This window comes from Dasypus novemcinctus, chromosome 25 (genome assembly GCF_030445035.2).
Source record: "Dasypus novemcinctus isolate mDasNov1 chromosome 25, mDasNov1.1.hap2, whole genome shotgun sequence".
NCBI classification, from domain to species: Eukaryota; Metazoa; Chordata; class Mammalia; order Cingulata; family Dasypodidae; genus Dasypus; species Dasypus novemcinctus.
In genome coordinates this window covers 19,382,488-19,403,890 of record NC_080697.1, presented here as the reverse complement: position 1 = coordinate 19,403,890, position 21,403 = coordinate 19,382,488, and the positions used below count along the sequence as shown (strand labels likewise).

The 21,403-nt window shown below is 53.0% G+C and overlaps 1 protein-coding gene and 1 non-coding gene across 2 annotated transcripts in view; both read right to left on the bottom strand.

Moving 5' to 3' along the window:
• Positions 1 to 571: 571 nt before the first annotated feature.
• Positions 572 to 21,403, bottom strand: part of PLB1 (phospholipase B1) — a 135,886-nt gene continuing 115,054 nt past the window's right edge. The window contains exons 45-55 of the mRNA XM_058287651.2: positions 21,239 to 21,282; positions 20,893 to 20,992; positions 17,220 to 17,271; positions 15,716 to 15,796; positions 13,301 to 13,366; positions 12,752 to 12,846; positions 11,313 to 11,394; positions 9,554 to 9,658; positions 8,962 to 9,057; positions 2,836 to 2,910; positions 572 to 940 (exon numbers count right to left, since the gene is read on the bottom strand). Of these exons, the coding sequence (XP_058143634.1) occupies positions 737 to 940; positions 2,836 to 2,910; positions 8,962 to 9,057; positions 9,554 to 9,658; positions 11,313 to 11,394; positions 12,752 to 12,846; positions 13,301 to 13,366; positions 15,716 to 15,796; positions 17,220 to 17,271; positions 20,893 to 20,992; positions 21,239 to 21,282 (1,000 nt within the window). The 3' untranslated portion in view covers positions 572 to 736. The remainder of the gene's footprint in view (positions 941 to 2,835; positions 2,911 to 8,961; positions 9,058 to 9,553; positions 9,659 to 11,312; positions 11,395 to 12,751; positions 12,847 to 13,300; positions 13,367 to 15,715; positions 15,797 to 17,219; positions 17,272 to 20,892; positions 20,993 to 21,238; positions 21,283 to 21,403) is intronic.
• Positions 6,365 to 6,436, bottom strand: TRNAV-CAC (transfer RNA valine (anticodon CAC)). Its single transcript has one exon. It is a non-coding gene; the product is annotated as a tRNA-Val (tRNA).

Sequence of the window (21,403 nt, the reverse complement as noted above, 5' to 3'; positions counted from 1 at the left end):
AATCGAATGGCTTTGGGCCTTTATTTCAACTAGCTAATTTCAGGAGCACAGGCCTGACAATCTATTTAACTTTACCCAAGTCCTGTGTTTCTAGAAAGAGTAAAGTTTGAGAAACACTTCCTACCCTTTTGTCCCTGCAGAGAAGCCCCTTTCCCTAGATGACCAGCTAAGACTCAGGGATGCCCCCATTTACCTGTGCCAAAGCTGGGCACAGACCTTCCACATTCCCCTTCTTTGCCTCAGAAATGCCTGGCTGAACTGCTTGTCCCATCGATCAATCGGAACCCAAAGCTGGTCAAGCCTCTCTCCTCTGAGACCCCTGAACTCTAAGTGCACCCCCCAGAAGACGAGCTGCTTCGGCATAAAATATTCTCACCTATCTGATCACGCCAACCTCTCCCCCCACGTGCCTACATCCAGGTCTTTCTTCTATGTGAAGGAAAGAGCCTCCTTGAGAGACGTGAGGACTTTATGCTCCGCATGTTTTCCTTTTTGCAAAATAGCCCCCTCCCGCCACAGCGGTGCTCCCTTCCTGCCTTGCGGTCATCCTTTTGAACAAAGTCTCTCCGAACCGAGGCCAGGTTTGCTTTTTATTTGGCAGGCCCAGGAAGTCATGCCTGCCCCCTTCGGCCTCCCCGGCCACCAGGAGCTGAAGCAAGTGGTCGCTGGGGTGGCTGGGGTGGCTGAGGTAGAGGGCCAGGGAGGAGGGTGGCTGGGGGTCTCAGGCTGGGGGGGCCTAGAAGCTCATAGCGTTCAGGCTCATTGGAGGCTCTGTCCTCTTGCGACCTCTCACGGCTCTCCATGCCACGGCCACGCCGACTCCGACGGCCAGCCCGGCTCCGGCTGCCACGGGCACGGCCCAGTAGAGCGCCGTGGAGGATTCTTCAGGCTGGTCCATAAGCAGCCGGCTATTCTTCAGGGTATAGAGGTAGGGACTCTCCTGCAGAAGACAGAAGTCAGAGGTTAGGGGCTCCGAAAACCATCCATCTGCCCACCTAAGGCTGGCTTGGTCCTCGACCCTCAGGTTGGGTAATGTGGCAGTTTGATATTATTGATGATGCAAAAAGAATTATTGGATTGTGTTTGTAAACTGGTCTTTTCCTCTGGGTATATTAGAGGGTATTGGATTCAGAGGTTTTACTTTTACTTAATTAAACAATGACTAAGGTTTTGATTGGGCCACAGCAGTAGGACATTGAGTCCTCACCCCTTGGTGGGCGGGGACTCACAGAGAAACGGCACCGCAGAGAAGGGAGGCTGCAGTCTTCAGCTGGAGCCCCAGGAAGTGAGCACACAGAGGAGCTTGGTTGTGAGGAAAGAGAAGCAAGCCCCAGGAAGAGAGGAACCCAGGAAGCCCGATGTCGGCAGCCATCTTGCTCCGACATGTGGCAAGAGGGAAGTAAGTTAGGCTTTCTGGCCTGGTATCTGTAAGCTCCTACCCCAAATAAATACCCTTTATAAAGACCAACCAATTTCTAGGATTTTGCATCAGCACTCCTTTGGCAGACTAATACAGATAATAACCTTGCACATTTCCCCCAGCTCTTGCCTAAGTGTAAAGCTCCTCCCTGTATATGGTGCGCAAACCTTCTGAGTGAGGTTGGATTTCCAAAGTGGTCCAACACCCAGCTGTAACCCCCTTTGGGTTCCTCATCAGCACCTCCTTTCCTGTCAGCTAGGTGACCAATGGAGGAGGAGGCTGGGAGCCAGATGGACCCCACCTCTGCTTCCTCCAGGAGGACCCCAGGATCAGGGAAGGTAGATGTGGAGAGACAACTGGTTTTGGAGAAAGTTAAAGAACCCAACAGGAGAAGGGCTGGAAGAGGAGGCCTTTGGGCCTGCCACCCTGGATTCTTGCCTCCCTCCACCTCTCTGCTTGTCTTGCTCTTGGTGCATGTTAATTGAGCAACTGCTGTAAGTTCTGAGGGCCAAAGTGTGATGTCATCTGTCATGGTCTAGCAGGGAAATAAGTCATGTACAGCCACGACCACATCCTAACGGAGAATGGGTCAGGGCCTGACAGGTAAGAGACATCAACACAGGTGTGGGTCTGGGGGGTGGGAATGGTGGGGAGAGTGCAACAATTGGCCTTGAAGGCTCTGAGGGCTGTCCATGGGCAAGATGGGGGTGACACCTGAGGAGGAACAAACAACTGAAGTGAAAGCTTGGCCTGGGGCAATCGCTGGTTCCCTTGCCAGGTGCACTTGATGTCTGTATAAGGCCATAGAGGGAGATCAGGCACCCTCTGGACTCTATTCTCCAGGCAGTGGGGACCATGGAGCGATTTCGAAGTGTGAACACAACTGGAGCTCCTTTCCATGCAGGCCAGCCTGTGTCTGGCAGCAAATGGAGGTTGGAAGGAGAAGGGAGAAGAGAGAGCTGGAATGACGAGCAGCCCAGGTGAGGGTGGGGAGGACCTGGATCCTGGGGGGGCGGGGGGGGGGGGGGGAGGGAGGAAGAACAACTCTGGGGCTTGTTAATCTGTGAGTCCCAACCCCTAGTTCCTTGGACAGTGCCTGGCCCGGGAAGCCTACCCCAGGCGTGTCTAAGACAGAGGATGCGTCAGTGAGAAGCAACGGGCGACCAGGGCTCCTCGGTCTGCTTCCCCTCTTCTCACCTCCACTGGGGCTGTTGAATTCTCCCTCGCCTCACTCCGTGGCTGCCCACACCCTGAGGAACTGAGAAGCTTCCGCAGCCGCCAGGAGAGGCGAGAAGGAGAATGGCGGCCCTGAATGAAGGAGGAGGCCTCCCAGGGGACTCCGCGTGCCCACGTGTGCCCGCCTCGCAGGCATCCGCTCCCCAGTCCACAGCGGGCAGGCGGGACCCTTTACTCACAGGAGAGGGGCACCTGAGTTTGGTCCGGCTGTGGGTGAAGTTGTTGGAGGTGGTCTTATGGCCCACGGGTTCCAGCTGAAGAGAGAAAAAGGAAATTGGATTCTCTCTCAAACCAGGAGAGTCGCCCCTGTCGGAGGAGGTTTCTCCCACCACGTTCCCTCCCCTGGGAAGGCTGGTGGGAGCCAGCAGAATGGCCGGGTGCTTGACAGGGGCCCGCAGCCCCGGCGCTGGAGCTAGAGCTGACTTCAGACTCACAGGTCAGAGGCTGTCAGAGCAGGCCGGAAACTGACTCTAACCTCCTTTATGTCCCAATGAGGAAACTGAGGCCCAGAGAGAGTCTGACCAGTCCAGAGCCCAGAGCCAAGTGTGTGGAGAGCTGGAACCAGACTTCCACCTCCCAGCTTCCCCCGTGGATGGCTGTGACTGCAGACACTCTGGTTTCTCAATTCTTGAAGTGCATGGGGCTGAAGCGTTCAGGAACACTTTGAAAATGGGTTGGTCCCCATGACAACCCAACCACACTTGGCTTGTCAACCTCTCTCACTTGAACTACTGTAGGTTTTCCACGCAGATGAGAAGTTTGCCTCAAACATCCCAGGGAGCGGCTGTGGTTCTGAAGGGTTCTGCTTTCACCTTGCACCCCTCCGGGCAGGAGCCCGAAGCTGCAGCACCCCGTCTCCCCACGAGCCTGCCCTGGACGTGGCCAGCATCCAGTGTGGACCTGCCCTGCTCACCTCTTCACAGACTCTCCCCTCAACGTCCAGCCTCCACCCACCTCCTAATCTGCTGCCCCATTTGCTCCTGACCTCATCAGCCCCTGACCTCCAGACTCTGCCAGTGAGGGAAGTGAAAGGGCCCTGTTAGAGCCAGTGGTCACACCTGGGGTGTGATTGCACCTTGTGCTGTCACACCTCGTACACACCTTCCTTAGCCAAACAATTAGAAGAGGAAGGCGCCACGGCGACTGGACCGAGTGCGGCAGGCTGGCGGCAGGGTGGGCCGCTGTGGGGTGCTAGGCAGGCTCCTTAACCTCCCCGAGGCCCAAGGGACAGGGCACAAAATCCTGTGCTGACCACACCACCATAGGGTTGTTGTGAGTCCCAAAGAAGATGACACGAGGAGCGTGGGTGAAGAGGAGGCTGACTTAGGTGAGATGGTATCACCTCTGTGTTCTTGGTGCTCAGGAAACTCAAGCCTATCTGTAGCAGAATCAACTAGAGACAGACAGGAGTGAAGAGCAGGTTGGCTGATTCTCACTGATATTCCAGGAACCCAGGAAGGTAATTGGGGCAGAGGAGGGTGACGGTTACATGGGTTGGATGATAACATCAATTCCTCCCTTTCTACTGGTTCCTTCCCTTCAACGCACAAAACGGCTCTGCTACCTCATCTCTTAAGCCCCCTCTACTGAATCCCACATCCCTTCTCGCTACCTTCCCCATCGCTCCTCATATAATCTTGGAAGATGGTCCCAACCTCCCATTCTCTCTGCAGCCCATTCAGCCCATTTTAGCCACCTCCCGCCTTCTCCGTCACCATCACCCTGGTCCCAGCACCTTCCTCTCTCACCTGGACTACAGCATTACAGTGGTCCCTCCAGTGTCACTCCTGCTTCCTCACAGCCCCTTCTCACCCAGCGGTCAGAGGGTAATCCAGGTCCTATGACTCCCCTGTTAAAGTCTTCCGGGGGTCCGGCCCTTGACTTCCTGTCTGACCTTGCTGCTTCCTTCTGGTCACCCTGACCTTGATGCTCCTCAAACACTTCAAGCTTATTTCTGACTCTGGGCCCATGCAGCTCCTATTTCCTTTTTCTGGATCACTCTGACCCCCTCCTGACATTCAGTGCTCAGTTCCTATGTCACCTCCTCAGGGATTCTCCCTGTCACCTGCCATTACTCACTATCACATCCTGACTTTTTTTTTCAAAGCCTTGGATGTGGTCAGAAACCACTGTGTTGATGGATTTGTTTAGTACTATCGTTTCCCCCACAAGTCGGGCAGTGCCGAGAGCAGGAATGTTCTTTTCTTTTTCATGGCTGCATCCCTAGCCCCTGGAATAACCCCTACCACACAGTGGTGGTCCATAAATATTTGTTGAATAAATGGTTGAATGAACCGAACTCACGGAGGTGCAAGTGGAGAAGTTCAGGGGGATGGCTTGGCTGGCAGCAGGAAATGACGTGGTTTTCCCTAAAACCGATCTTTCCTAAGCCAGGGACTGCAGATACCACGAAGTGGCCAATGGCAAGACCAGGACATGGTGCAGTGAACCAGGGCCACTGGCCTGCCCTGGGGATTCAGAGAAGGTTCCTGCAGGAGCTGCACCTGGGGTGAGTGTTGAGGTGGGCAAGAGTTAGCCAAGAGAAGGTGGGAAGAGCAATCCAAGAAAAGGGGACGGCCAAGAGTAAATGCTTAGAAGCAGGAAGTGGCAGGGTTGCTGTGGGAAACTGCATGTGGTTCAGGTTCAGAGTTAGATTGCCAAGTGCAAGTAAGAGGGTGGGAGGAAGCCGTGGAGAAGCCACTCAGGGCCGAGTTCAAGGCCTAGCGTGTTATGGTCAGGGGCATGGCCTTTCTGCTTTGGGGTTGGGGGCATGGGAAGTTTGAAAGCAGAGAGCAACTTGGTCAGAATTCATTTGTACAGACTACTGTGAAAGCCTAGACCTTAGGCTGTGGCTGGCAAACCCTGCACCTTCAAATCACCTGGGGAGCTTTTAAAACACCCTTACCAGGCCCTACTACCATAGGTCAATGAAATCGGAGTCTGTGGGGTTGAGGCCCAGGTGGTGGTCTTTATTATTTTAAAAAGTCAACCTTTTTATTGAAAGTAATTAAAGTAAACTTTTAGTTGAAAACCAGCACAAATCCTAAGCAAGCAGCTGGTCAATTCTCATGAAGTGAACATACTCCTGTAACCAGAATCTGCATTAAGAAATAAAATATTGCCAGCACCCAGAAAGTGCCCCTTTGCCCCAATAAGAGTACTCATTGAACTGACTCCTAACACCATATTTTAATTTTGCTTGTTTTTGAAATTTTATATATTTAAATATGTATAGTTGCATGTTATTGAAGTTTGTTTATTCTCAGTGTCTGACTGCACCACAATTTATCCATCCTACTATTGATGGACATTTGGGAAGCTTCCAGTATGGAACAATTATGAATTGTGCTGCTCTGAAAATTATTGTATATATCTTTATATCTTTTGGTGAATGCATGTGTGCCTTTCTGTTGGAGACACACCTAGGAGTGGGATGGTTGGGTCACAGGGATACGTATGTTCTGCTTTGTAGCTGTGCCAAACAGTTTTCCAAAGTGGTTAGAGGCACTTAGTTGTTTTTTAAAAAGTCCCCAGATGATTTTTTTTTCTCCTTCCTTCCTTCCTTCCTTCCTTCCTTCCTTCCTTCCTTCCTTCCTTCCTTCCTTCCTTCCTTCCTTCCTTCCTTCCTTCCTTCCTTCCTTCCTTCCTTCCTTCCTTCCTTCCTTCCTTCCTTCCTTCCTTCCTTTTCTTTCTCTCTTTTTCTTTTTAAGGAGGTGCTAGGAATTGAACCCAGGACCTCATACATGTGAAGCAGGTGCTCAACCACTGAGCCACACCCACTCTGCCCAGATGATTTTAACAGGCAGATACAGCATCGCTGTTCTAAGGGCTGTAAGCCTGGAGACAGGTTGCCGATCAGGAGGCTGTGTCTGTCACCCAGTGCCTAGGTCACTTCCTACTTAGCTGAGGGGGGAGTTTGACAGACGAGGGAGCAGGCCGCAGTAGAGGAATAGGCATCAGAAAAAAGGAAGGAAAAATGATTTATAAGAAGGTGAAAGAAGGAAAAGGAAGAGGAAAACTTTCCCTGGTCAGCTGGTGTTTCTGGTTTGGGGTCTGCAGAGGTCTCTGGAAAAGGGGGTGTATGCTATTAAGACAGGAAGGAAGAGAGATGACACAGTTTAAAGTGCTTTTTGGTTGCCATGGCACGGAACCTTGGTAACATCAGCCCAAGCCTGCAGACGCCGTGTCACAGGACTCTAATTATGAGGCATGAATTCACCGGTTGTGAATGTGAGGATCAGGCGGGGAGCAGGGACTACTGGGTGTGAGCAGGGCCCTTGGTGTGTGGGGGGTGGACATGAGAAACCTGGGTTCTAATCCCAAACCTGCCACTCGACAGCTGTTCAATCTTGGGCAAACAGCAGCTTCATTTCTCGGTATTTTAGTTAAAAAGAGTTCTGGCTAGACAACCTCTAAGAGCCTTTCCAGCTGCGAAGGTCTATTACTTACTTTATGTCACCCTAGGAGTGAAATTGCACTAAGAAGATGATCTGAAAAGTTGGCATGATGCCGAAGTTTTATAGCTGAGATGGTTTTGGATGAAAACATTGGATTACGTAATTATTTTTCCAAATTATATAGCCTAGACACTCTTAGGTGATTTTTGTTTTGTTTTACTTTGCTGTTGTTATTTTTAAGTCAGAGTAGGGCTGGGAAAATATTGACTGGGGGATCATGGGCAGTCTTGTATTGCGTTTTCTTATCTAAGCCCCTCCCACTTGCCTTTAACCTGAACGAAGGGAAGGAACCACTGAGCTGCTTTGGAAGATAAGGCCAGAAATACATTGATAATTCATGCAGAAGCAGATCCTTGGACCCTGTCAAGTTCAAGTCAATCAATATGGCCGGTGAACCTCAGGAGACTTCTGGAGAGTCTCAGCTTTAAGCAGGCTCTGAAGCCCATCCAGGCCAGATGGAAGAGCTGGGAAAGAAAAAGAATTTGGTATTTCTGCCTCTTCTTGGAATTTCTGGATTCCCCTGAGAAATGGGACAGAGAAGAGTTACCCCTTCTTTGGAGAGATTTTAAAAGGAATGAAGTCATATGACTCAGCCATTGAAGGCAACTGGCCTTCAAATCAAACTCCACAAAAGAAACATAACTGCTCTCAGGAAATATACTATGCAAGCTTTGATTAAAAAAACGAATACTGTGGAGGTGGGGCAGGCCAGAGGAACTCAAAGAGCTTTTGATGGCAATTCAGAGTCTTGGGTTGAAGGAATATGCTGAACGCTTTAGGAGTGGGCAGACATGTGATGTCAACAGGAGGAAAACATCAGCAAAACAAAAGTACAGGAAGGCTGAGCCTGCAATTAAATAGAGCAAGGATAAAAACCTCTTTACATGCTATTCTGAAAAGAAGAAGTTGCTAGAGAGGAGGAGGTGGTGTCGCTAAGGAGAAAGTCAATATTGTGAGTCAGCCGAGTGAGGTACTGGACATTGGGTGAGTTGACAGGTGTGGGAATATTTGCACAGCAGTGGTTGGCAGAGACACAGCGGGACTGAAGGTGCAATAAAGGAACAGGTGTGTACGTTATTCCGTCACCATGGGAACTGGGGTGGGGACTGGGTTTCCCACTGAGCCCAGGTCAACAGAAGCCCATTGGACTGGGAAGGCATTTCTTTGCTCTGTGCAAGAGGATTCAGTTATCAGGGTGACCGGTCAAGCTACACAAACATGGCTGAGAGTCCAGTCATGCGTGGTCAGTCGCAAGGGGCAGATCTGAGGCACAGGGCTAGGTGTCCCTGTGGTCCTGGGGCCCTGCATGCATTTCATAAGGTCTTCTCCCCCATCAGAAAGGACTCTGGAGCAGGTGGCAGGCTGGGGAAACAGGCTACCGCGGCTCTTTACTTTTTGATGTTTAATGAAATAATAGTCGGGAACGTGTTGAGACTGGATTGTGGGAAGGGTAGTGGGGCTGGTATGTGTCGAATGCTAATTATTGTGCTGTGCATACAGGCTCTCAATGGATTTTTCCATGAGATCCATGTCATGCTCATTATTTTACAGATACTGAAGCAAATGGAACTCCTTTGACCCAAGTTACAGAGTGAGGGGTTGAAGCTATTTCATCCAGTCTGATTATGGAGTTATACCCCACAGCCCCCAGGCATTGCTGAAAGAATAGAAGGTGGATGTGTGCAGGCCTTTCGATGATAACCTGTCAGGACCAGTGAGACGTGCCGCCATTTTGGGTTTGGGGAAGCCGGGAGCCATGTCTGCCGGGAGGTTTGTCGTTGTGGGAAGTGGAGTCAGTCTCTGGGGTTGCCCCCTTTGACACCAGCCCGCCAGGCCCTCGCTGCTCACCATGTTGTTCCAGAGTGCGATGGCCATCTCGGCATGCCCGCGCTCTGAAAAGTAGGAGCAGTCCTCGGAGAAGAAGGTGAGGTCGGCGCCCCCTCTCTGTGGCGACAGGCAAGAGGCTTGTCTTCCTGGCGAAGGCCGCGCTCCCACCCCCACCCCGCAAGGGCCCTGTGCTTTTCTCCTGGCCCCCTTTCCACTCCGCTCCCAAGCGGCTCACGTATTGGTGGAGAAACTCCCAGGTGAGGTATTAAAAAAAAAAAAGGCAGGAATTTCAGCCACCCAGAGTTCATCTGTTTTCCTTCAGCGCTTCTGCCCTAATAGTTGGAAAAGAAGACTATTGATTGTTTTAGGAAGCTTTCCATTCTCTCTCAATCCAGCTATGCCCAGGGAGCTTGGCCACTACTGATTTTCTCCTTTTCTTCCCAAGTATACCCAAATTCCAATCATTAAAAAAAGAAGAGGAAAGGCAGAAAATGTAACTTCTTGGAAGCACTCTTAGAGAGTTTTGGTCAGAACAAGCCCGCTTAGAGAAGGAAATACATCACCTGAGGTAAGATTTCTATACATGAGCATCCAAGAAAGACCCGCGGCTTACGTCATTCAGTGGGACGAAGGTGTTTTGGAAGAAAGGCTGCACGACAACGGCGAAGTCGTCCCGCTGCATGTACCGGGGTTCGTAGTTGAACCTGGAGAGTTCACTCTGTGGTGGGGAGAGAGGCCGCTCAGCCCTCCTGCAGGGCTGGACAGACAGGTCTGCTCGTGCTGCCTTGGGCCGGCTGAGACAGGTTGATTTCCCCAGACAAAGGTGACTGAATGGGGATACGCTAGTGTGTGTCCTTGCGTCCACGGAGTCTGCATGCCCATTCCAAGGCCCTACGGGATCTCAGGTCAGAGATGACCTGGTTGGCGCCACCCAGTTCCATTCTGAAGTCTCTGCAAGGCTGGATCTGACCTGCTGACCAGATGGTCTGCCCTCACTGCATGAAGAGGTGAGTTCAGATCTACTCAGGCGAGGGGTATTGAAACATAAGCTCCCTAAATTGCCTGGGGAGGGATGAGTTTTGGGGGATCAATGTCCAGGGCCATTAGCTTAATTAGGTGGTAAAATATGGGATATAAAAGGGACAGACCAGATTACTTATCATCCAGAAGCTTATCACATAGCTGGGAAAATGAGATAAGAGGTCAAAAACTAGAAAACTGTAACAGTTTGATATAGTTATGAATATCAAAAATAGATATTGGATTATGCTTGTAATCTGATCTGTACCTGGACATGATTGAGTTATGATTAGGGCATTGAGTCCCCACCCTAAAAGGCATGGCAAAGGACAGAGTTGAGGGTTTCTGATGTTGGAGTTTGATGCTGAAGTCTTAAGCTGGAGCTCCGAGGAAAGAGACAGAGCCGTTCACCTGATAGTCGACAGCTGACCTTGTGGAGGAAACAGGACCTGAGCCCAGAGGAACCCGGGAAGCCTGAACCCTGGCAGATGTCAGCAGCCATCTTGCTCCAACACATGAAAATAGACTTTGGTGAGGGAAGTAACTTATGCTTTATGGCCTGGTGTCTGTAATCTCCTACCCCAAAGAAACACCCTTTATAAAGACCAACCAATTTCTGGTATTTTGCATCAGCACCCCTTTGGCTGACTAATACAAGAACCATATAAAGCTCTAGGGTCAGTCAAGTGCAGACTGAGTTTGATATGGAGAGAGAGCTGAGGATCCAGTTTAGTCAGCAGAAGCTTCTTAGGGAAGTAAGGAAGACATGCTCCATGCATAAAGAAAGGTGAATTTGCAGAAAGGCTCCAGTGAGAATGTCAAAGACGGGAACCCTGAGAGCAGAGGTGATCAGGGGTGTGTGGGAGCAGGCAGGAGAAGGTGGTAGAGGGTGAGAAGAACCTGGGGTTGAAGTTAGTTAGGGTTGGGCTGAACCTTAGGTTCTTAAGGAGGGGAGCGGGAAGGAAGTGAAGAGATTGGGTGCAGGGAGACCAGCCGGACAGTGGACAACCCCCCCCCCCCCATCCCCTGGGTGTCAGGTGGCATCTGGGACCCATGGTGCAGGGTGGGAGGTAGACCCACCACATGGAGTCTATTCCCTGGTCAACTCAGGGCTGACCCAGAGCTTGGAGGCAGGGAGTCTCCCAGTTTCCCCTTTGGGATTTCTCAACCCCCACCCTGTACACATCTCTGGGCTTGGGCCTTGTGTCTGGATAAATATTTCTGGGCAGTTCTTTGCTGTTAGGGAGTGACCTTGCTGTCAGCGCACCCCTGTTGAACCCCCAGTTCCTGAGTTCTTGCCCCAGGAGTGAAAGGGCACTGAACTTTCTGGAAGTCACCTGGACTGGACTCACCTGGAAGTGCCAATTCACTTTCTTCAGTTCTTGCATCTCTGGGGACTTTTCCTGGGAGCCTCGGAGGCAGGTACAGTTGCTCCTGTGAGGCAAAGAATCTTGGGGTGGGGGGTCCCCTGGGCAACCTGGCTCTGTCCTCCCAGGAGGCTGACTCTGACACAGAGAGGAAGCTGCTACCCACAGGAACAGGGGCTAGGGGTAGTGACACCTCCCCATAGCACACACTTGGCTGACTCTTGGGGTCAGGTCACAGAAATGTAAGTTATGGGGTACAAGGACTAGCAGGTGCTTGTTTAGAGAGAAGGTTCAGGAGTTGGTGCCCACATCTCCTGGTGGGAGAGGCTGCCCACCCCACTTGCCCTGGCTGCTCCTGTCCCAGCCTGGAACTTGCAGGGTTTCTCCAGGGAGGGAGGCTGGGGCTTGGGAAGACTGCCATGATGGCCCGTTCTTTGGTGTGCAGTCATTCTCCATGTTCCTGGGGCTTCCCAGCTCTGCTTCCAGCTTCTCAGGACTCTCCCTCCTGGTGCCAGTGTGAGGGGTCTCTTGTGAAGCTGGGGATGGTCAGCCAGCTTGGGACATGCTGACAAGGTGGAGCACAATAGCCATTCGAACCCCTGAGTCATTGGCCACTCTACCCAGGGACAGATTCCTAGCAGGAATGAATCTTTAGCAAATTCATTCGATCCCAGGTATGACTCTTTAGCCCCAGAAGGCATCCTCCCCATAGTAGTAGTCACAAAATCTCAGGGCCACCCTCTTGCCTCAGAAGATGACAGCTTCCAAGGGTCACAGCTGAGCTTTCATGAATTCCAGCCCCCAAGAGGAAATCTTGTCTTACCCATCAGCACCTTACTGCCAAGCCCGGCATTCAAGGACAGTTCTATTAAGGATGTAATAAGAGCTGCTATTTTACTGCAGACTGACCCTACACATGCCAGCACGTTCCATGCATTTCTCTAGACCTCACATCCACTTTGCAAGGAAGGGATTATCATTCCCATTCACAGGTGAGGTGTAGAAGGCCCAGAGAAGCTACATAGTTCCTTCAAGGTCCCACAGCATCCAAATGGCAGAGCCAGGATTTGAGGCCACGTGTCGTGGTCTTGAAATGCTCATTGCTGCCTCTCAACTGGGAGTAACTCGTCAAGGCTGGACTGAGGAATCGTAGACAATGCCAAGAACTTTGTAGATCATTTGGTGTGTCGCCCTCACTTTGGAGAAAAGCTAATGAGACCAGAGAAATTAAGTGGCTTGCATATAGTAGGCATTCAAAGGTACCGAGGCATTTCCAGGTGCTGGTTCAGGCCCCAGGCAAATTGCTTATGTCAGCCCTTTGCACAGGCCCGTCTGGCTTGCCTGCACCAGCCTCATCCCTTGGCACCTGCATGCCCTGCTCTTTCCAGGCACCCTCATCGTGGGACTGTAACCCGGCCACTTACTGGGCTGCCAGTGGCATGGCACACTTCCCGCCTTGGCCCTGGTGCAGGCCAGTCAGCTCCATGACTTCCACCACGTTGACAAACGTCCTCGGAAGCTGCAGGGAGCCAAGGCGTGGGAAGGCTTTGTTAGTCACCAGGTGGTTGGGCAGGGGCACTCGTTACTGCTGGAGGAAACTGCCTATGAGGAAACTGAGGCCCAGAGAGGGGAGGTGCTGTGGGGCGTGTCACTGAATCTCTTTTATTGTTCCACTCCATAGATTGGGAAGTTGAGACACAGAGAAGGAGCTGGCCCAAAGCCCCAGTCCTGGCTGCAAACTCAGGCCAAGTGGCTCCAGGGCAAGCTTTTTGCCAATGCGCCACACGCTTTCTAATCCAGTTTCCTTGGCAGCTGCCTCCCCTATACCATCCAGATACCCACTCCTGGTGGGCATGAGCGTTGCGCTGAACCCAACTTGCCTAGATGCTCCAGGGCGGGACCCCCCAGGAGGTGGTAGACAGCAGGTTGCTGGCAGGAATGGGGCCTGGGAACGGGGGGCTGCACTTGCCTACCTCCTCGTAGAGGATGTCCAGCGCCTGCTGGAGATGCCGGACGTACTCCGCGGGTGAGTGGGCCTCCTGTGAAGGAAGAAGGGGCTCTCCTCATGTCAGGGTTCCACTCTGAAAGGAGGACAAGAGCTGACAGGTGCCCTGGGATGATGGCAGAGGGGACAGGGGGGCTTCTATGGTGCCGGCCGGGCTGGGTGACAGAGTCTCTTATAAGGAGTGATCCATTGACCCCTGACAGGGCTGGGTCCTGTCCCTTCCCGTGTCTCACCTCTCAGCATCTGTCGCCCTCCCTCAGCCTTCCCCAACCACTTTTGGGGCCCCTGGTGGCCATGCTCTTTCCTCTGGGCTGGGTCCCATTTACTGGCACCATTTAGACCCTTAACTTCCATTCCTTGTGACTCAGCTCCAGGTCCCCCCCTCTGACCCACCTCCCCAACTGGAGGCTGATGTATATGTACCCCCACGGCATCCTCGACGATATGTGTGGGGTACAAAGCAGGTGCTCAGTTAATGCTCTAAGCTCAGGGCTTTGCTTTATAGCGCAAGGGAGACAATTGCTCAGCTTTGGATATGGCTCTGGGCTCCTTAGAAGGGTGTCAGAAGGAGACTGATATCACAGGGTGGGGTGGGGAGGTAACCTGAAGCTCTCCCTCAGAAAATGGAAGAATGTAAATCTACAGGAGGTGGACGTGGACGTGCCCCCGGGAGCAGCCAAACACGGGGGCCATAGGCAAGAGCTCAGCCAGTCCCAAGGTCTGAGGCCAGGCTGGGTGCTGAGAACTCAAATCCAGAACGTTGCTGGGTCCAGACACTGTGCTCCACAGCCACCAGCTCCCAGTGGGGCCCCTGCCCGCAGCCACCCAGAGGGGTGTTGGGAGTTGAGAGCCTGAGAGAGGGGCCAAGAAGACATTCTGTGCTAAGAGCTTCTAGGAGGAGGGGAGACCTTGTGTTCCCCAAGAGTTTCTTACCCACCCCCCAGGTAATTAGGGCACCAGCTTCAAACCTGTCTTGGTCCTGGGATGTCAGAGGGCGGGGACAGAGCGGCCAGGGGCAAGCAGGGAAGACTTGGATGGAAAGAGCAGTTTCTTCTCATACACAGATTTAAGGATTTTGGAAACTCCATCTACACACTGTTCTGGCCCTTCCCAGTTTGTAAGCTCGAGTAGTTCAAGCTGGGCAGCCTTTCATCTGATGAGGCCCAGCCCCCAGCCTCTCGTGCACCTGAGTGCACAGCCGAGCCCCTCAGGCACGTGTGGCCCCTCTGCCAAGTGGAGGCAAATGTCAACTTAAGGATGGCGCCCTGGCTCGCATCCGGGTTTATACAGCAGGAGGGACACGAGCTCTCCTATCCCCTCCCCCAAACTTGGCCTGAGTCAAACCTAGTGGTAGCTCCAGGTCCTGTGCACAAAAAGATGCTCTGAGGAATTTAAGCCTGACGGAGTGCATGAGGGACAGGTATTTGGGGGCTAGTGAGGGCATCCCCCTACAACAAGACTCCCCAGGCAGCCCCAAGGTCACTTTTTTTTTTTTAAATAGGAGGTACCAAGGATTGAACTTGGGATCTTGTACATGCAAAGCAGGGGCTCAACCCCTGAGCTACACCCACTCTGCTCTGGGGTCACTTTTGACTCCAGGGAACTCTGGAGTGCAGGACATAACGTTTAAATCCCCAGGGGATGGGTCCCTTCTGCCTCTAGAGTCTGGGCAGGAAAGGAGAGAAGAGGTGAAGGGGGTCGGAGGAGCTGAACCCACGTGGGGGAGGCTCGTCCTTGGTTGCAGGTTTTCCTCCCCTGCTGGATGGCCAAACACTCCACTACAAACCTCTGAGTCAGGGCAGCTGCCTTTTTCTGGCCAAATAAAATACAGGCTGTCCCTAACTTGAGAACAAGACGTACTCCAAAGTTACAGCTTCCCAAAATTTCCACATCTGGACATATTTCCCCATAGAAACTTTAGGAACGGGGTTGTGTTCCCAGGCCAACCTGCTGCAGTTGACTCATTTGTGAGGTCCCTAAAAGGCAGCCGGGCACGTGATCAGGATGGGGTCAACTTGAACCAACTCCCATTTATAACTGCTTCACCCCTTCCTCTCCCCCCCCCACACACACAAACAGGGGCAGGGCCTCCAAGTGGGCATGGGGGTGGGACCCACTGGCCCTCTATCTGGACGGCAGCAGCAGTATTGTGTGCATAGAGGGGCTGCCCCTTCAGTGCCCAAAGCACAACTCCATCTAGAGACGTCTGGAACGGGGCGGGACACAGCTGCTCTCCCAGAGGCCACTCAGGCCATGGGAAAGGCCAGGCGTCACTGGCCCTCGTGAACCCGGGGCCACCTGGGCAGACGCGGGCGCCTGCGAGAGGAGTGGGGGAGGGTCGGGGCCGCCCCTCAGTCCCCAGGGGGCTCCGTCAGGGGCTTACCGGATTCTCGCAGTAATGGCACAAGTCATTGCCCCCAATGAAGAGCGTGATCAGCTTCCAGTCTTTCTCCAGGTTGATTTCCTGAGGGGGCAGAAGAAGACCCTGCATTTAGGCTTGTGGGGTGGGGACACATACAAGCGGCTCACCAAGCCAAATGCCGCCAAGTGCCATTCGTTCTCCTTAGACCATAGTGCAAGCAGCAGGGCCTCCCATCACCCACCGTGGGCCTGGGCAAGGAGCGCCACGGGAGAACTGGCATGCGTGGTGCGTGCGTGTGTGTGTGCGTGTGTGCGTGCGTGTGTGCTTACATGGTGGTGACGACTATTTGCCTCTGAAATGCTCTTCTGAAAGCTGCAGTGCTTGGTGAGCTACGGAGCACCCGTGTTCACACCCCCTTCAGCCCCTGAAAGGCAGGGGGCTTAACAGGCCCCCAAAATGGGACCTCAAGCCCCCTAAGGAGCTGAGGGGGAAAGTGGCAGCTAAAATCAAAAGCCTAGGGCGGGGGAAGCTGATTTGGCTCAACTGATAGAGTGTCCGTCTACCACGTGGAAGGTCCAGGATTCAAACCCAGGACCTCCTGACCCACATGCTGAGCTGGCCCATGCGCAGTGCTGATGTGTGCAAGGAGTGCCCTGCCACGTAGGGATGTCCCCCGCGTAGGGGAGCCTCGTGTGCAAGGAGTGTGCCCCGTAAGGAGAGCTGCCCGGCACAAAAAAAATGTTCAGCCCGCCCAGGAATGGCTCTGCACACAGGGAGAGCTGATGCAGCAAGATGACGCAACAAAAAGAGATACAGACTCTGGGTGCTGCTGATAAGAATAAAAGCGTACACAGAAGAGCAGACAACTGGGAGTGGGGGGGGGGGGAAGGGGAGAGAAATAAACAAACAAACAAAAAAGCCCAGCGGGAACTCTTGGAAGAGTTTCTGGGTCTGGGTCCAGGGGACAGGGGGACAATGGACAATGGAGGGGACAGAGGGTGGGGTGCAGGGCCACCAGGCAGGCTGGGGGCCTGCTTCCCATGCATCCACCACCAGAACAGGGGCCCTGCCGGCAGCTGAATGCCAAGGCCCTAAGATGGAGCGTTAAATAAAGTGCCAGTGAGAGGTTTCAGAGGGTGTGAGCGGGGAGGAGGATGGAGGGGAACAAGCAGCCTATTTTTAGAGCCCAGCCATTACAGAAGAGGCCTGGGCAGGCCGGCTCCTGGGTGAGGCGGGAGCTGCCAGAGGCCAAGGCTCGGGAACGGCTCTCCAGTGGCCGCCAGCTCGGCTCCACCTCTCTCGCTCCGCATCCAGCGCGGGGGGTGGGGACCTGGAGCCTGCGTGGGAGGACGTGCAGGGCCAGGGGCCTTGGAAGGCTGGGCCTGCTCCTGCGGGATCCTTCCCCCTGCCCGCCACCCACCCAAGACAAGCAGAGAGCGGGACCTGCTGTGCTGCAGAGGGGGCTCTGGCTAGGGCCACGGATCCCGGCCTTGCCCGCCGCCGGGATGGCCCGGGTGGTACTCACGGGGCTGCTTTTCATTCGTGCCACCAGATTCCGGGCCTGCGCCGGCATGTCCCTAGGCAGGGGGAGGAGAAGGGAGGTCAGTGCCGGCTCAGGAGCGGGACTCAAGGTGTGAGACTTTGTCCTGGGAGGAGAGGCACTTCGGGAAGAAAACGCTGTACAGAGTGCATGCCTGCGGGACGTGTTGGAAGGCTTTCCGTTCCCCCAGAAGTTTCAGCCTAGCAAGCGGGAGCTGCCAGGGACCCTGGGGCCGCACTGATCCAGACCAGCTGATGCATCTGCCGTGCCTCTGGCAGGAGCCCCCGGTCCACCCTTGGGTCAGCCTCTTCCCCCCCCAAGGATGATTCCTTATAGTTCATCCAGCTCTTCCACTGCCAGCCGAGCCTGTTCGTTTCTTATTCTGTCACCTGGTTTGTTTTTAAAATAACCTTTCGTATATCTGAGAAAAAGTCAGAGCCCTAAATAATCCCTCAGCTTTCTCATTTCCAGGCTGGATGACTCCTTTAATCCGAATTGCTAAGTTCCACTTGCTCCTCTTTTAATCCTTTGTGTTATTCTTTCCAGTTATTTCAGATCTCCACGTCCGCCATCTCCCTTGTTCTTTCTGGCCTCCCAATGGAATGGGCTGGGGAAGGGGGCATGGGCCGGACTCATTCTCCCTTCACCACCGACGTCTGCCACGAGTGGAGCATTCCCCTTCAGAGCTCAGGATAAGACGTGTACCCCACTGGGAAACCACTCGACGATGAAAGGGGATAAACTTCTGATACATGCAGCAACGTGGGGGATCTCCAAATAATTTTGCCGGGTGAAAGAAGCCAGCCAAAAAGAGAGTACATGTCCTGTGAGTCTATAAAATTTTAGAAAATGCAAACTAATCTATAGCGACAGGAGATCAGTGGTTGCCCGAGGCAGGGACGTGAAGGCAGGACAGAGAGAGTACAAAGGGGCAAGAGGAAACTTTTGGGGGTGATGGAGATATTCAGCATCCTGATTGTGGTGATATTTTCACAGGTGTTTACATATATCAGAACATATCAAATTGTACACTTTTTTTTAAGGAGGTACTGGAGATTGAACCCAGGACCTCATACATGGGGAACAGGTACTCAACCACTTGGGCTACATCCGTTCCTCCAAATTGTACAATTGTAATGTGCAGTTTATTGCCTGGTCACTATCCCTCAACAAAGCTTTTTTTTTAAAAAAAGATTATGTATATGAGAAATTATGTCAGCCAAGGGAATGCCCCCAATGGAGGCTGCCATGGAAGAAGCCATCAAAGCCGTGACTGGTGAGGGCAGGTCGTTTTCAATCTTCGTGTGCCCACAAGGAGCTGGGCAAGGAGCCAGCATACACAGTGTCCTCCTGCCCTTGCTTCTCATTGAGAAAAATGTACACATCTCAGATTGTAGCCCGTCCCCTATTGCCATTAATAGGGACATGGAAAGCTTTAAAGAAAGCCTGTTATGGCTGAAGTGACCACAGAAGTGCCTATAACCTTTTCATAGGTTCGAGTGTGATTGGGGGAACTCACGGGTGAGAGCCTCTCTGGGTCCCAGGGGAAGTCAGGGATGCCCACCTCCCTCACTCCTAGCCGCATCCTTTCTGCCCATCAGGCTCAGGCCACACCCTCCCTCCCTGACAAGCCCTTCTCTGCCAAGTCATTCATTCCCGGTGGGAAGAGCCCTGAACTGGGGGTCCTGGGACCTCCCGAATCTGCTTCTGCCTTGTTGCGGGCACTGGCCCAAGCTACTGAATCCTGCTAGGGCTGATCATTTCATCTTTTAAGTGAAAAGGTTGGACTAGATGATTTCTGGGGTCCCTTCCAAGCCTGCATCTGTATTTAGACTGCCCAGTTCACACTTTACACTTTCCTCTTTTCTCAACTGTCCTTGATGACTAAATACCAAATTATTTTGGTCTGCAATATTGCCACACATGACACTGCCTTTTTCCAAAAGCCATTTCCTGCTTGTCTAGTCTCCTTAACTAGACTGCAAGCTCTTTGTGGGCAGGGAGTTCGTCGTTTGATTCTTTTGTACCTTTGAGCAACCACCTTTGGGGCTCAGTCCTTGGCAGGTGTTTGATGAATTCTTGCTTATTGGTTGATGGAGCTGGGAAAGTTAGATGCTGAATGAAATGTTGAATATCCCAATAATGGCAAATCTTGTTTTTCATACTTACTGTGTACCACATACTGTCCTAAGGGCTTTCCATGGATTATTTACCTCATTTAATCCTTCCGACAGCCCTGAGAAGGGGCTACCATTATTTTCCCCCTTTCTAGAGCAGGAAACTAAGACTCTAAGGGACTTGCACAAGGTCACGCAGCCAGCAAGTCTTGGAGTTGGGATTTGGCACAGGGGTCCTCCTCTTAGTTGCTCAGCAATGGTATTTATCTTTCTCTTTAGGGGAACTCATCCTTATCCATGCTCATGAAGGACCAGATTGTGGGCAAAGGAAAGTCAAGGGGCAATTCTCCAACCTGATTACTTAAATCGATGGTGTCCCTCTCCCTTCCCCTAGCACGGGACCTCAGAGGCACTAAGAAGAAGCTGCACCTTTCAGCTACTTCCACCGCCACTAACTCCATCCTGGTGGGAGCATCGAGGAGCCGTAAAATAGAAAAGGCAGTAAGGGAAGTGAAAAGAGAAAGAGGAGAAGGGCTTGAATGTGAACAGACTGAGGGAGCCACGCTGGTGAATGAAGCCTGGCTGCCTAATAATGATGATAATAATAATCATAGTAATCATATTGTTGCGCTAATGGCCCCATGAAGCCCAGTGTTTTGCAGAAAAATAACATCTTCCTGCTCAGGGCGTTGAGGAACTGACGTTGCTTCCTGTGGCTCACAGACTCAAACCGTGGGGCCCCCGTTACTGCAATTGTCAGGGACGCTAGCTGGAAAGAGAGCGAGTCAAGCCAGAGTGGTTTCCCTGGTGATCGGAGCATAGCAAGCCTTCTGCAAAGCAGAGACTCAGCACGCCCGGCACAGAACATCAGCCGCTCCATCAGGCATCTCTGCTCTAGTGATCTGAGCTTGTTGTCAACAACGGAGATCCAAGGGCAAACAAACCACCCCCTGTGGTTTCAGAGGCCTTAACGTCCCACTCCCGGGTTTCAAAAGACAGCTTTTTCAGCGTCAGAGACTTGGGGGTCCCGAGGTGTGGGAGGGAGAGTACAGATGTCCCAGGGGTCCCCAGGTCCTGCGTTCTCAAGGTGTGAGACTTGCCCTGTGCACCTGCCAGAGTCAGCCGCCTGCTTCCTGAGGTCCCAGGGACAGCACCCTGGATTCCAGAGGACGGAGTCCTAGCTGGGTGGGCTTCCTGTCAAGCCCCCCAGACACTGTCCTGCTGTGCTGGGGAAGTGGTGACAGGGCAGTAGAGCAAAGGCTCTGGGCGGGGCCCTGCTTAGATTCTGGCTGCTTTGCCAATCTGCTGGGTGACCTTGGGCCATTCAGGAAACATCCTAAGCCTCCACGTGACCGTAATAGTCTTGTCTCGAAAGGTGTGGGGACGATGCGAGATGAACAGAAAGCACAGGAAATGCTCCCCTTGCGGCAGCTATCACCGCCCTCCGGCTACCTCCCGCCACCACCCCTCTCTCCCCCTCCTGGTTCCTGGACCTCTTGGCTTTGCCGTCCACTCTTCTGCTCCAGCCCGTGTCTGCTCACCGAGCTCTGGCCCCTTCCACGGCTGCATTCAGTCCAGCTGTCTCCTCCCGGGTACCGGTAGAGAAGCCGCGGAGGTGAGGGTTGAACTTCTTCAGAATGTCTTTGAAGAGGGAAGAGAACGCAGGTGAGAGGCAGTGGGGTCCCCCAGGAACTGGAGTGGGTGGGGGGCAGTGGGGTGCCCATGGGGGACAGGAGCCTCCTGGGTCTTCTTAGGGCTGGCTGACTTCCCTTCCTGCATGGAACCGTCCCTTCCCTTCCTCCAGGGGAGGGCCCTGGCTTCACCGAGGGGGGGCGGGGGGCTTTGGCTTTGGTGACGGTGACGGTGCTTAGCGCTGTTGCTACTTACTGGGCAGAGTGGTGTGGGTCTCCAAGACCCCGTCCCCTCCGATGCTGAGGAAGAGAAGCACAGGTTAAAATCCCCCCGAGCTGCTGCTCCGCAGGTCGTCCTATTTCCAAACCAGAACCAGAGATTTCACCCCTGGCCCCGCATGCCCCGCACCCTTTGGGTGAA